The following is a 16,033-nucleotide window of genomic DNA, read 5'->3' as shown; positions in this document are numbered from 1 at the left end:
CACAATTATTTTTAGAATTTATTTCATATTTATTACTTGTTTTTGCAGCGTGATTTATTAAATTTTATTTATTCGAATATTTCTGCGCGCAGAATTTCTAATACAGATATAATAAAAATTTGGTATTACAATTAACAAGTAATTGTTATACTTAAATATGAAAACCTATTGACATACTTAAGTCTATAATTGCCAAAAAAAATTACTAAATAGGAATATTATGTTAAAAAAAAGTAATATACGAGGGTGAGCCGAAAACTTCCCGACTTAACAATGATACAACAATTTTTTTCTATTTTTTTATTTATATTTGTGCATTAATCCTCATATGAGGATAGAGTTATATACCTCTACACACTTCTCCCAGCGATGATTTCATCACTGAAACCCATTCAAATAGTACTTGAAAAATTTTTGTGCAAAAGTTGTTCACAAAGTCCATTATCCTCATTTGACAAAAATGTATGTTCTCCGAGCTCCGAGGGCTGTTTTTACATGAGGAAATAAAAAGAAGTAGCTTGGAGTCAGATCTGGTGAGTAAGGTGAATGGTCAAGTAGTTTTAAGACAACGGCGCTAGTCCTGATGAAACAGGATTTTCTTTTCCTGAAAATGTGATCTTTTTTCATAATTTATGCCTTGTCAAGTAATATTACGTAGTATGCTTCTGTATTGGTTTTTGTTTTTTGAAGATAATTCATTAAAATAGCTATATGACTACCTCAAAATATAGAAGATATCACACTCCAAGCCAAAATAACTGCTTTTGTTCTTTTTATAGCTGACCAATAACATAAGATCTTCCATACTTTAATTCGGCTTTCGTCTAACATCATTTCGTGAACTTTAGCAATGTTATTTTCAGAAGTTGAAATTTTTGGACTTCCTGAACGATCATTGTCTCCCAAGCTCTTTCGGCCACGTTTAAACTCAACTCCAAAAATTTTGCTGTGACAAATGATGGTGCCCATACACAGAATACAATTTATCTTTTATTTGGGCATCCGCATTGCCTTTCAAAAACAAATATTTAATAACAGCTCAATAAACAATTTTCTTCATTTTCACAGAAACACTTACATGTTTTTACTCAAACGGCTGTCGATTGAAATGGCCAAATTTTTGAAGAGTAACTCCTAAAAGATGTACAACTTTGTTCACCAGTTTTTATTGACGAGTGTTTCGTTTTGAGGTCGGAAACTTTTTTTATTAACTTGTTATTTAGTTTAACTTCTGCTTCCGTACTTGATCCTGCGCTTCGGCTTTCAGTTCCCTGTATTTTTTCTTCACGCCTAAGTCGTCAATCATTTGCATTCTTCTTCTTCCTATTTTTTTCAGTCTTACTATTTTACCCTCGACGACGTCGTACTGGAGGGACTCTTTTTGCAGAAGGGGTCCGATAATTGATATATATTAATGTATTAATAAATATTAAGTTTGTTTTTGTCCAATTTTTTTAAAAAATTCAATTACTCTGAAACTCCTAAATTTAATTTAGTGATTTAATTAATGAAAGGTAGACGGATATATTTGCTTCATTTATGTGTCTTTAAAGAAAAACATAGATGAAGTTTTTCAGTTGTACTGAATGAATCGGTAAACTAGTTTTGTTAAATTTATTTATTTATTTATTTTTTATTTGCCAATAGAAAATGATTTTTATTTAATTAATTGCTATTAAATTCAGTATTCCATGTATCCTGTATTACTGTATTATGTATAGAAGATCTACCTAAAAGCTTCCGAACAAATTCGATTATAATATACCTAAGTGTGCATAAATTCCAACTACTTATTTATAAGGGCAATAACTTTTCGGAAACACGTAACGTGTATCAGTCACACACGCAACTAAATAAAATTTTATTGCTTTCAGAACACGTAATTAAAATTTAGTAATTTTCAGATAGTATTCAATATGTACATAAATAATCAAAGAAGAGCACTTTTCTAATATCATATAGTTTTCTTTTAGACTATATTGCAATACTGGATATTATCTATAAACGAGAAATGTAAATTTAAGGAAGCATATATGCATATGAATTATGTAGATTTCCAGAATAAATTTTGTGGTAACATTTCTACTCAAAAGCAGATGCATCTCAATACTAGAAAACCAAAATGTTTTTTCATTAAAAGCTTTACTCATGAGTTGCGGAGCAAGTTGATCTATATGTTTTATATACATCTCATTTCAAATCGCTATAATCTAGTACAGAAATTCAGTGTTTCTTTGAAGTCTAAAATCTTTTAATTATAAACTAAAAATATTTAAACTTCTGTAACTAACCATATTTTACCGTATAAATCTAAATAAAACCATATACATCTACTTGAATTAGGAAGTTGGTAGTTATATTCTTACAAAATCTCGACTTATATTTCTAGTGTATTTTTTTAACAGCATTCAGAACTATTCTTAGTATTCCATAAGCTGTTGTGATGTATTTTCTACTAATTGGCTTAACTTGAAGGCTCAATGGCTTTCTCTTTGTGGTGAATTTTTTAAATAGGTTGTACTTTTAATAGCTATTTTGCAGAAATGCTTCAAAAGGCTATATTTATGTCTATATTTATTTATTGAAAAGGGATATCAATACTGCTTGATATCAGCTTGATATCAATCTTCACTGCTTCTGGTGTTAAAATTACGTTTATAAATAATGATACCATATAATTACTCATTTTACATCGGTATAAAAATCATCTACGAGCGATTGAATATTACGAACAATTTGAGTACTGCTTACCAAATTTACTTAACAGGACAGTTCTAAATATAGTATTGAATGAAAAAAAATGAGTACTATTGAAATGCGGTTCCCAAATCTTCCAAATTGATCAGTGCCTCAGAATAGGAATGAAAAACTGTATTGGTTTGAGGCGATTTTGAGCCAAGTAAATGGCGTCGGATATGCATTGCAAAGTTATTAGAAAAATGCAGATTAATAGCTTAGCTTACCAGGAAAATTAAATAACTAACAATATATAAACATTGATACATAGAAATATGAATCATTGGTCATTGATTTACCAATGTTCATTGTTCATTGACAAGTAGGTTTGTCATGGATAAGTGGCAAAAATTATAAGTATTGGCGATTGTAATCAGTGACCATTGGCTATTTAAACTGCATATTCTAAGACGTTTAGAAGAATTTTGTGACTGTCTCTGAACAAACAAATAAAACAAATAAAACTATAAACAATTAGATTATTATAGTCTTCATTATAAACTTTTCTTCAGTATGAACTCAGCCCATCATTATCCTAAAATTCTGATTTAACTCTTTTTTTTAAACAAAATCGTATATAAAAAAAAGTTATAGAAAATTTTGCTTCTGGCAGTCGCTTTTTTGTGCAAAACAAATTGATTTTGTTGTAAGTTTTGTAAAAACATATAGTGAAAATATTGTTTGCTATTTTTACGGCCTTTGCATGAAATTCGTGCCTCTAGACCAGATTAACTTCGTAATATAATGCAAAATATGAATATGTAACAAAACTAGTGGTGTATGGCTTCGTGTCTTAAGGCAAATTGCTGGAACTTCCCGTATGGTAATGAAATATTCGAAGAATATTAAATGTTTTCTAATATATTATCATAAACACTGAAACTTTCATTATTCATATTTTATAGACAATTGGACAATTATTCGTATTTTATGGATAAATTGGTTGATGACGATTATAAAAGTTTATATGAAAATGAAATGAACAGAACATCATGAAGGAGAGTTAGAGTGAAGGATACTGTGTCATTTTTTTAAGAATTATATTAACAAAATTGCAAAGTTAGAATAATTGATTTCAAGTTTATAAGTGATTTTTTGGAAATGAAAAAATATTGAAATTAAAAAAATTGCTTGCCTCAGAAACAATCGTTTCTTCGAAACAAGCAAAAGGTTTTTTGAATCATTCAAATTGGATGCGTGGTTCTCTCAAATACTGCTATTTTTGCCCATTTCACTCCGCAGTTCCAAAACAACAGCTGAACCTATCTTTGCCAAAAACTAATCACCATTTCTTCCTATCATTACAAATGAAATGCTTTCTGAATCATTCAAATCGGATGCTCCGTGCTGTCAAAAACTCGATATCTGTTTTCTGCACTCTTTGCTTAGTATCTCCAAAGTGGCTGGGCCTATCTTTGCTGAAAACTAATCAGCACGTCTATCGATCTATCATCGACTGAATACGATATAAACCGCATCCAGTATGGGTAATTATATTTAAACTATAAATTTCTTTCTATTTAAATGTGGTCAGATTATGGCTTCACAACTCCTGACGATACATAGGTTTGAAGGCGTTATTCTTCGTTTCCACCCTAGTTGGTAAATATTTTATTTATATTTACGTTTTAGGGTGCAACCGCATGGGACTATCGCGTGATTGTCACTCGGCACGCCATACTTTCATCTCTTTTAATGCGTTTTTACTATTACAGAATACCTATTCTACTGCGACTGAAATTGTTTTACTGATAAATAATGCTACTTACAATCATTGTATGATATGATATAAAGTATAGATTTATCGAATCGTTCTGATACTAAAGGGCCGATTCTGCCGTGAAATAGACCAATGTTAGGTAGGGTCTAAGGGCTACGTTATGTAACGGTACTAAATACTGTCAAACCCATGTCGTTGCTGAGCAGTCAGGCGTTTTAGATGGAAAACTCAACCTAGAAAACGCACAAATGTAAAACAAAACAGTGTTTTCATAACTGCATCTTTGTGATGTGGTATAATAACATTAGAGTAAAGTTGCACTCTATGTGTAAAAAGCCTGATTGCACAGCAAATACATGGCATTTTGACAGTATTTAGTACCATTTTGTATGAGGAGCGCTACGTAACATTGCCCCTACCATAGATAAATATTAAATACATGTAAAATGGCCCTTACGTAACATTAGTCTATTTTACGGCAGAATCGGCCCCTAACATTGGATGTCATAGTTACAAATGCAATGAAATTATTAGCCATTGCATGAACGTCATGATATTAAAAATATCCAAGTTGATCAAGAAAATGAGATCTAACATATAAATTTTTAGCTAGAAAAAAACTGCTAACTAGGTGTAAGTGGCGTTTTGCTTTAAGACAAATTGCATAAACGTATCCATAAGTGTATATGTAGTTATAGTAATCGCAAAAAAATCTAAAATAAAAATTTTTATATATCTTCACGTTTCAGAGTTTTCTGAACATTTTGGAATACTTTAGAAAAAATGGTTGTATGTGTGTGTGTGTGTGCGGATACAAAATTTCGTCGACGATTTCGCAAACACGTTTCAACCGATTTCAATTATTCAAAAAACATTCGATTCCTATTAATAAGGAGACGTGCTGATTAGTTTTTGGCATAGGCAGGTTTAGCCGTTTCGAAGATACGAGGCAAAAAGTGCCACAACCGTAACTCAGCTTTTAAGAGAACGGAGTATCCGATTTTAATAATTCAAAGAACATTTTACTTGTATTGACAAGATGAACAACTGATTAAATTTTCATGAAGGCAGGTCTAGCGGTTTCGGAGATCTAGTGAAAAAAGTAAAAAAATGCCATTTGGCGGTCAAAAATGATCATTAGACATATGCACATAAAATTATCAGATATTTTATAGAGATTTTATAACAATAAGTATAAATTTTGTTTACATTCCTATGGGTTCTGTACCAATGTTTATCCATTACACGGCGACGCGGCGCTTTCGCGCTTAAATATTTTGTCTCTATGCAGTTAAAGCAGTTCAGAACTTCCAAAATATTTCAAAGTAAAGAAATTTTATAGTTTCTCAAAAATCTAATTTTTTCAAAGTAATTTTTTTCCAAAAATGTAAATCTTTTTAATAAAAATAATTTTTGGTACAGGAAGTTCCAGCAATTTGCCTTGAGGCACGATGTCATGCGCCCCACTAGTTAGTATTTGATTTGTATATGATTCATCTGCCTAACAATCTACTTATTTGCCTGTTTAAAGCAAAGTGTCTACCTATTTAAGTGACTGCCCATCTAAGTGTCATGTGTGACTTAGCAAGTGTGACAGTTGTCAACTAAGTTAACTAAGTTGTCAAAATAAGTTAACTTGGTTACTTTTGTACCTGCTAATCAGTCCACCCGTTTACCTGGCTACATGTCTACCTGCCTACCAGAAGATCTGCCTTCCAGTCGAGCAGCCTTCTTGTCCACTTTTCTCGCTTTCCATCTATCTATCTCTGTCTTCCTATTCTTCTACTGGTAGAATACCTGTCCATGTATATGAAACAACAATAACGATTTGTCATAAACATTTCAGACCAAACTGATGGACCCTCCTTTGCAAAAGTGTAATCATTTTCACTTTTCACTTTTTCAATGCAAGTAAAATGTTGTTTGATTCAGGTACTTTCAAAAGCAGCCATTGCACTTCTTGCATCTTTAAATCTACATATGATTATCTTTTGAATCATGACAGCATTGAATAGAACACACTGCACAAGCCTCGTTCAATGATTCTTGATTTCAATTGTTTGTTATAAAATTTTCTAGCCAAATTTTTTCTCAAATTTGATGATAATTTCTTTGATATATAACTAATTTAAGTTAAATTATTTAACGTACTTTGAATATGATTAAATTGTTCATATTTGCATTAGATTAATAAGAATAATCTAGAATTTTTATAGACCTGCTGGTTTCATTTATGAATTTTAATATATATATAGGTAGGTTTTTTAGTGATATATGCAAACATTGGGTTAAAAACGAAAAAAATAAATTATTATCTAAAAAGTGTTTTTGTGCAGTAAGGTGTATCGCAAAACGTCGAAAATGTTTTTCGCTGATTATATGGCAAATTTTAGAAACAATATATATGTATATGCATGTGTGTAGAATGTATCTAATAGATACTATTAAAATTCGAACTTCGAAGTTAGAAAATTTAGAATAAAACTTTGTGCACGTTTTCGAGAAAATGGATCAAGCGATTTAATTAAGTGTGAAGATTTGATTAGTTTTTGAAGTTTTACTAGTTTCTGAAAATTAATAAAACATATATGTCTACTATTATTAAACATATATGTATACTAAGACTAAGAAAGTAATGTTTTTCATACAATCGAGACTTCTCAGATTCTGCATGAAATTTTTATATGTAAAATGCAACCATATTGACCTATAATTGCTTTTAAATAAGGCAATATGCTAATGTGTATATGTTATATACAATACTGTATAACAGAGATTCTTGAACTATGGGTCTCCATCTGGAGTCGCGTAGGAAAATCCTGAGGTTGCGAGAGATTTTAATGTTAAATATATCCGTATCGTTCTAAAACATTACGTCTAGATCTTTGTATACCTAATAAATAAATTACCTAAAGATATAAATTTCTGAATGTGGTCGCGAATGACAAAAATTTAACAAGCCCCGTTGTACAACATAAAACTCCTAATATCAAATCATAATAAATATTCATGAATATGTTTATTTCATATTTATATTCATATTTCTAGATTTTTATATTTATTTCATTTATTTAATTTGAAAATTATAACACAATAACTGATATGTACTCTGAAAATATTATTTTAATTACTACTAAATTTAATTAATTAAAGTTATAACAAACAAATTACAAATGCAAGTTCATGAATATTTTACATATGTTTTATTCATGTGAAAAATAAACTATTTTTTTGTATTTACATATCACTGACATAAAATATTTCAATATAACTATCTAATATCGACTATTTAACCCTTTCCACTCGGATGCCGCCGCTCTGATGGCAAAATACATATATATCTAGAATTTCGCAAGTGGAAAGGGTTAATAACATTATGTCATATAATAAAAAAAGATAACAACTTCTCGTTGTTTTTAGTCATCTGTAAATAGCACTTAGTGTTATTTTAATTGATTTATATCCTCAAAAACACTAACTTTTCTTTTAAAAAAATGTTTCAACTTTCATTTTTCTCTTGCTAGCAGCAAGATCGAGAATATTTTTAAGAACAGAAATTTGAAACTGATCACTCTCTGCTTGATCTTCAAACCAGCGTAATGCAATATCCAAACTTTCATATGCTTGCTCAGCCGAAGGAACAATTTCTTTTTTAACTTCTATATTTTCGTTTTCTTCTTTATCAGTTACCAATTCTACAATAACTTTATCTTCTGTGATAAGACATGTTGAGTCACCATCATCTGGCTTAAGATCAGTTAAGAACTTTTCTCCTTCGATTTGCAGATCACGAATACCATGTCTGGATTTAAATCTTTTTAGCCATCCTGTAGTGGCCTGAAAATTAGGTGGTCCTCCATACTGTTGGTAGAGCTCCATAGCCTTTTCGCATAGAATTGGTCCATTGATCTGTTCACCTTGGGATCTTTTTTCTATTAACCATCTATAAACGGCTTCATCTGCAACCTTATTTTCTGCCAGTCTCATGGTTTTGCGTTCATTAACTCTATCGACAGAGTCTATTTTGGATATAAATTCAATAATATCGAATTTTTGTTTTCGTATATCACTTACGGTCGATTTTCCCACTCCGTATTCGAGAGCTAGTTTGGTTGGAAGTTCTCCTTCATCTAAACGCCTAATGATATCGTATTTGTCTTTCATAGACAGAACTACTCTTTTGCGTTTAATCATTTTTGATTACTTCATAAACAAAAAATTGTTTTATAAAGACTTGACATTGATTGAGAAAATTATTGAAGATTATCTTGAGCATCTCTTATCAAAAGTCTTTTCAAGGTTAATTTCATCCATTTTTTTCTGTAAATAGAATAGAAAATTGTCACATGTAGTGTTTAGGAATGAAATATAAAGTATTTAATGGTGAAATATAAAATGGAAAATATTTGTAGAAATTCTGTACGGATCAGAGACATAGATTCTAAGACAGAAATCTTAGTCTCTTGAAATGTAGTACTGGAGACTAGTGAAAATAAAGTGGACAGATAAGCTAAAAAATGAAGGAGACATGAGAAAAGTGGGCAAAGAAAGGACTCTACTGAGCAGAATCATTAAAAGAAAAGAAAACTGGATCGGACTCATTCTGCAAAAAGAGTGCCTTCTATAAGGCGTTGTCGAAGGTAAAATAGAAGGATTAAAAAGATTGGAAAAAGAAGAACGCAAATGATTGATAACATACGCGAGAAGAAAAACAAACTAAAAGCCGAAGTTTGGACAGAAAAATTCATAGGAGTGTAAAAAAAGTAAATACTGTAATAAAGGCGATAATAAACAAGGGAGGAAAAGGTAATCATTGTTTTAATAAAAAAATATACAAAACTTTTAAAGTAAGTCATTTAAACTATTCAATAAAATTCACATTCTATGTAAAAATCCATATTTTATTAATTACTGTTAGTTCGGTATTTTTCAGCTATTTTTTTATTTGGCTTTATATTTGTCAAATTATACTCTAAGTATTAACCAATCAATTCATAAACCGTTTCTAAAAATCAGTTAAAATATAAGAAATTAACACTTAATAATTATATTAATTAATATAGCTTTATGATCTATGAAAATAAAATATATTAGTTTTTTTTAAATTATGTTTGTTACTGATTTATTTATTTTTATTTTAAAATTCACCTAATAAACTTAATGTAATGTTGTAAGTAATAAACTTAATGTAATGTTGAGTACATTAAAATAACTGTTCTATTGATTAAGCCATTTAAGTCTTTTACTACTATAATAATCATATAATTATATATCAATTAATTAATAATATCAATATAATCATCATAATAATTAATTAATATTATCAATTAATAATATTAATATAATTATGTTAAGTAAATGTACGTTTTACGTGATCATTATTAATATATTTATATTGTCATCAGTATGCAATTATGAAATGTTAATTATAATAAACTCTGTGAAAGATTTAAAAAATCAGCAAATAAAATAAATATAAATTAAATGAAACTAATTATAAATATAAATTAAAATTAGCAATAACAATACATCGCCCAATAAAAATGTTATCATAGTATTCGATGATTCATTAATACAGTATTACCGTAGTTTCCAACCTGTGAGGCGCGACATCTTTGGGGACCGTGAAGTTGCAAGGGGGGCGTACAACTGCTTTCTAAATACTATATTCAAAAAAAATAAAAAAATGTTGAAATGATAAAAAAATTAATGAATAATTAATTTATTACGTATATGATATTATATTATTCTTGATATATAATTTCAAGAATAATATTTTTTATATCTGTATTTGTAGCCTGATAAATAAATTATAATATCAGTTGATTATTTATTAAAATAGATTGTTAGAAAAATTAAGCGAAACGCAACATTATTTTTTCCACAAGCGGGAGTACGAAAAGGTTGGAAACCCCTGCAGTATTATGTTATTGAATAGTTATAATGTGCTAGTTAACATACCTCATACAAGCTAATAATCAGCATTTTAACTTAAAACAACGCGTAAGTATTTCTGCAATTTTGTTTATTAATGTTTCTCAAATATTTTACATCTACGATACAAATATGAGTTTTGAGCAGTGCTAACAAGCAGATACTAACCAACTGCCTCGCAATTTCAAGAGTGGGAAGCTCGTTGCTCGACGAGACGTCGGAGGCGCGGGACGTGTGCGGATAACCGGTCGGCCGGATAATCAATATCAAAGCAGGGTCGTATTCGGATAGCGCACATTGATAAATAATTAGTGGGGCGCATGGCATCGTGCCTTAAGACAAATTGCTGGAACTGTCCGTACCAAAAATTATTTTTTTTTTTAAAAAAGTTTAACATTTTTGTAAAAAATTTACTCTGAAAAAATTAGATTTTTGAGAAACTATAAATTTTTGTCAAAAATTTCCTTTTTTTGAAAAAAAAAATTTTTTTGAAGAAAAATTTATTTTAAAATATTTTGGAAATTCTGAACTTTTTTGAAAGTAATTATACTGCTTTAACTGCATAGAGACGAAATATCGAAGCGCGTAAGTGCCGCGTCGCCGTCTAACGGATAAACATTGGTACGGAACCCATAGGAATGTAAATAAAATTTATACTTATCATTAAAATCTCTGTAAAATATCTGATAATTTGATGTGCATATGTCTAATGATCATTTTTCACCTCCAAATGGCATTTTTTTACTTTTTTCATTAGATCTCCGAAACCGCTAGACCTGCTTCATGAAAATTTGATCAGTTCTTCATCTTGTCAATACATGTAAAAATGTTGTACAATGTAAAAACGGAGGCTCCGTTCGCTTAAAAACTGAGTTACCGTTTTCGCACTTTTTCCCCATATCTTCGAAACGGCTAGACCTGCCTTCGCCAGAAACTAATCAGCACGTGTCCTTATCAATACGAATCGAATGTTTTTTGAATTATTCAAATTGCTTCATCCGTGTTCCCGAAATCGTCGACGAAAATTTGTATCCGCACACACACACACATACAAACAAATACATCCATTTTTTCTAAGGTATGCCAAGATGTTCAGAAGGTTTCCAAACGTAAAGATATATAAAAATTTTCATTTTCGATTTTTTTGCGATTACTATAACTTGCCCTACGGGAAGCTAAAAAGGTTTAAGTTGACTCAATCTCTCTCTTAATTTAGTGTAACTTCTGGATATTATATAGATTATATGTATAAAATACAAAATTACAATGTTCACAAAAGTATTAGATTGGCAACTTTATACTCATATATCTATGGTTGGCAACTAATTGTAAGTAAATGCGGTCCTCGCTCTTAGAAGGTTTCAATTAAATTTTTAAGTTTGCTTACGTTTTATGGATCGTAGGCAATTATTATGATTCGCAAGATAGATTAAAAATATGTATATAACTCTATTGAAATTGTTCACTTTTTGACGAAGTACCAGATGTACTTATTGGCTATATCAGATCGATATATTGAAAGAAAGTGGATAGTTTTAATCTTTTCCACTCGGATGCCGCCGCTCCGGCAGCAAAATTCATATAAATCTCGCAATTCGCGAGTGGAAAGAGTTGTTGTACCTATATTTAGATAAAATAATACGTTGATATACAGGGTCCGGCACTCGAGGTGTAACTAATTGAAAAAGCCATAAATTCAGTTTGGAAAATTACTTTTACTCGATTCAAAGTACAAAATGTGTAAAAATAATACAAAATTTAAAAACAATTCATTTTCGCTCGATATGACCACCCTTTGCTTTGGCCATGGCCTTTAGACGGTTCAAAAACGAATTGCATTTGGCCGAACGTCCAATCAGCGACCTGGGATATGTTTGAATGGAGTTCAGGGTAAAAAAATTCATGAAGAATAGAGTAAGTTATAGTAATCGCAAAAAAATCGAAAATGAAAATTGTTATATATCTTTACGTTTCAAAGGTTTCTGAACATTTTGGCATACCTTAGAAAAAATGATTGTATGTGTGTGTGTGTGTGTGCGTGTATGTGTGTGTTCGGATACAAATTTTCGTCGACGATTTCAGGAACACCGATCAACCGATTTAAATAATTCAAAAAACAATCGATTCATATTGATGAGGAGACGTGCTGATTAGTTTTTGGCGAAGGCAGGTCTAGCCGTTCCGAAGATACGGGGCAAAAAGTGCCAAAAACGATAACTCAGTTTTTAAGAGAACGGAACGTCCGATTTTAATCATTCAAAAAACATTTTAGTTGTATTGACAAGATGAAAAACTGATTTTTGGGAAGGCAGGTCCAGCGGTTATGGACTCTCAATAACAATAAGTTAAAAAAATGTCATTTGGCGGTCAAAAATGTTTATTGGACATATGTATATCAAATTGTCAGATATTTTACAGAGATTTTAATAATGTGTACACATTTTGTGTAAATTTTTTTGGGTTCCGTACCGAGATTCTTAATTACGGTACGAGAAGTTCCAGCAATTTGCCTTAAGGCACGATGCCATGCACCCCACTAGTTAAATTTTTCGCATTATATTAAATATTATATATGAAATAAAATATATTTGAACAAAAAATCTGTTTTATTAAGGATACTAATCGTGCTAACAACTCACAGATGGCACACCAATTGCGCAAATTGACAGCCGTTTGACAGCCTGCAATATATTTATCTACTAACACGTGCTAGTCTTATAATTACAGGTGAAATAATGTTCTATATTATAGGATTGGGTCTTGGCGATGCTAAAGACATTACTGTGAAAGGATTGGAAATAATTAAAAAGTGTGACAGAGTTTACCTTGAATCCTACACTTCCCTACTAACAGTGGGACAAGAAGAATTAGTAAGTTTTTTTAGGTTATATTTCAATGCCCATGCAATGTAGTCCTATCCAAAAAATTGCAGATTAAGTTGCTATTGGAAATTAATAAATATTATAGATAAATAAATTGGAAATTTCGTCAACTGAATACTTGCCTGCTCTTGATTAAATATTTAAGTGAACCATTCATGATACAAAGGTTTATGTATATAAAAATGTTAAATGTAATTTTATTTTTTAAATATATTCATTTTCAGATTAATTTTTAATTATTTTTATCTTACCGGTATGAAGAAATCATTTTGTCGCTTTATATTTTTTACTTCTTCAATTTGATCAAAAATATTATATTTTGTTTTCTATATATTCATACATTTTTATAATCTGTACAGTTTTTAACTCTTATGTTTTACTTAGGAAAAATTTTACGGAAAAAAAATAATCCTAGCCGATAGAGAAAATGTTGAGCAAGGGTCTGATGATATTATGCAAGGATCTGATAAAGAAGATGTAGCTTTTCTAGTGGTAGGTGATCCTTTTGGTGCTACAACTCACACAGATATTGTTCTTAGAGCTAAAGAAAAAGGATACAAATGTCAAGTTATCCACAATGCTTCAATTCTAAATGCTGTTGGATGCTGTGGTCTACAGCTTTATAATTTTGGAGAAACTGTTTCAATACCCTATTGGAATGATGATTGGAAACCTGATAGTTTTTATGACAAAATTAAAGGAAATAGGCTTAGAGGACTTCATACACTTTGTTTATTAGATATTAAAGTTAAAGAACCAACTCTAGAAAGTTTAACAAAGAAAAAGCGTGAATATGAACCACCAAGATTTATGAAAACGTCAGAAGCAGCTGATCAACTTCTTCAGATTGTTGAGAAGTTAAGAAGCAATGAAATACCAGATGCAGACTTAGGTTAGTCCATTTGCAAATAAAAATTTATCATCACTTTGAATATTTCAATTATGTTTTATAATAAATACTATAATAATTATGCTTCAGCTTATTTTGAAGATACAACATGTGTTGGACTAGCCAGAATAGGCTCTGAAACGCAGGCTATTATTATGTGCTCCCTATCAACAATGAGGAAAACAGACATGGGTCCACCTTTACATTCATTAATAATACCAGCAGAAATTTTGCATCCTGTGGAACAAGAGTATTTGGACCAATTCAAATTAAAACAATGATAAATAAGTGCAGTAAATATTTTATTCACATTTCAGTTTATATTAATTTATGAAATTTAAAGTATTACTTTATATTAACATATACTAATTGTTGTTTGTTCTTTACTCATCGTTTCTTCAGGATTTTGTAATATATGTATGTTATTTGCATCATTTGAAGCCTCTGAACTAGATTTTTCTTGTAAATTTGTGTCATTATCAGAATTTTGAGGGGAGCTTGAATTATCATCATCTGATGAATCACTTAAACTTAAATCATCTTCATCAGCATCAATCCTAAATGATAAATAAATTTCTGTTACTATCTTTTTAAATCAGAAAATTTAAATAATGCGATAAAAAAATGTAGGTGAACTTACCATAGTCGACTTTTTTTCTTGGCTGTCTGTTTTGTCGATGTTTGTGATTTCCTTTTATATGAATTTAGTCCGCTTGTACTTTGGAAACCAATTTCGACAGAATCTGCAACAACTTCTGTCAATTTGGACCTTTCCTCATCATAAGTTTTATCATGAAATTCATGTTTGGGCTTAGAACAAAGTCTTTCAATTTTCTGTTTTTTCCGCTCTGCAGCCTCTTGCTCACGATCTGGCTTATTATTTATCCAAGATTTTAGACGTTTTTCTTCATTAATATCGCGCAATCGGCGACCACTAAGATCTCTGCAAGCTTCTCTATTGGTTGTTTTTTCTATTTGAGCTCCTATAGCTCGCAACATAGAACCAAAACCACCCTTTCCACCAAGAATTTTAAGCATAATCCTAACATTGCCATTGGATATAATGCATTCATCTTGAACTCGTCGACCATTGTATAATGCATAAGTGTTACTTTCTTGCAATCCCTAAAAAAACATTGAATTTAGTCTTATGTAAGAGTCTACATTTAACTAAATATTATGATGTACTGCCCAAAATTTTTTGAATGTATATTAAACCATGTTACACGATAAGCCAAAATTTATATCAACAATAACAATATAAATATTCAAAATTAAGAAAATTATTTAAAACAAAGATCTAAGTGAAATTAAGTCTTTCACATAGTAAAAATATGTTAGTTTTCATTTTTTGATATTTATCTAAAAATTAATTTTGACAAATAACCTTGACGTGTACACATTAATCATGCTGAAGTCATAAGCAACATTTTATACACAATTGAATAAAAATATGTATATAATTTGCATTAATGTTTGGATTTTCTTATATTAAAAAATGTCACACTTACCGTTTTCTTAAATAATTTTTGTTTGATATCAAATACTGAAATTTCCTCAAAAAGTGAAAAAAATTGTTTATTATCCAAATATACATTAATCATGATGAAAATGGTTTTAGTTTCGATTCTAAATTATTAACATATGTTTCATATAAATTGTAAATTAAACTGAACGCACTTATTATTAATGTGTAATCGCGACTTTCACACACGCGTCATACTACGGTAATTTTTGACATTTTCATATACCGTATGAAGTACGCCTCATTAGACAAAAAACTAACCAGGCGCACCAACAAAGAACTGACAAATTTTATAAATGCAAAAGGGAGTCTATTTTGTCTTTGTCGCCAATTTTGCCGCGCTTTTT

The 16,033-nt window shown here is 30.1% G+C and overlaps 3 protein-coding genes across 3 annotated transcripts; 1 reads left to right on the top strand and 2 right to left on the bottom strand.

Annotated features, from left to right (window-relative positions):
• Window positions 1-7,942: 7,942 nt before the first annotated feature.
• LOC113385638 (jerky protein homolog-like) lies at window positions 7,943-10,094 on the bottom strand. The gene is made up of 2 exons (XM_026623484.1): window positions 10,041-10,094; window positions 7,943-8,776 (listed from the first exon to the last, which is right to left on the bottom strand). The coding sequence occupies exon 2, from the start codon at window positions 8,648-8,650 to the stop codon at window positions 7,943-7,945; it is 708 nt and encodes a 235-aa protein (XP_026479269.1). The 5' UTR covers window positions 8,651-8,776; window positions 10,041-10,094.
• A 3,005-nt stretch (window positions 10,095-13,099) lies between these two features.
• Window positions 13,100-14,487, top strand: LOC113384629 (diphthine methyl ester synthase). Its single transcript, XM_026622376.1, has 3 exons — window positions 13,100-13,260; window positions 13,657-14,164; window positions 14,252-14,487. Exons 1-3 carry the CDS (start codon window positions 13,126-13,128, stop codon window positions 14,440-14,442), a joined length of 834 nt encoding a protein of 277 aa, XP_026478161.1. The 5' UTR covers window positions 13,100-13,125; the 3' UTR covers window positions 14,443-14,487.
• LOC113384630 (replication stress response regulator SDE2) lies at window positions 14,447-15,879 on the bottom strand. Its single transcript, XM_026622377.1, has 3 exons — window positions 15,673-15,879; window positions 14,802-15,286; window positions 14,447-14,718 (listed from the first exon to the last, which is right to left on the bottom strand). Exons 1-3 carry the CDS (start codon window positions 15,763-15,765, stop codon window positions 14,517-14,519), a joined length of 780 nt encoding a protein of 259 aa, XP_026478162.1. The 5' UTR covers window positions 15,766-15,879; the 3' UTR covers window positions 14,447-14,516.
• Window positions 15,880-16,033: the final 154 nt, after the last annotated feature.

This window comes from Ctenocephalides felis, unplaced genomic scaffold, assembly GCF_003426905.1.
Source record: "Ctenocephalides felis isolate EL2017-DRISC unplaced genomic scaffold, ASM342690v1 CF-g0.4_SCAFFOLD_03571, whole genome shotgun sequence".
NCBI lineage: Eukaryota > Metazoa > Arthropoda > Insecta > Siphonaptera > Pulicidae > Ctenocephalides > Ctenocephalides felis.
Note: the sequence above shows the minus strand (reverse complement) of the source record. Positions and strands in the feature narration are given on the sequence as shown.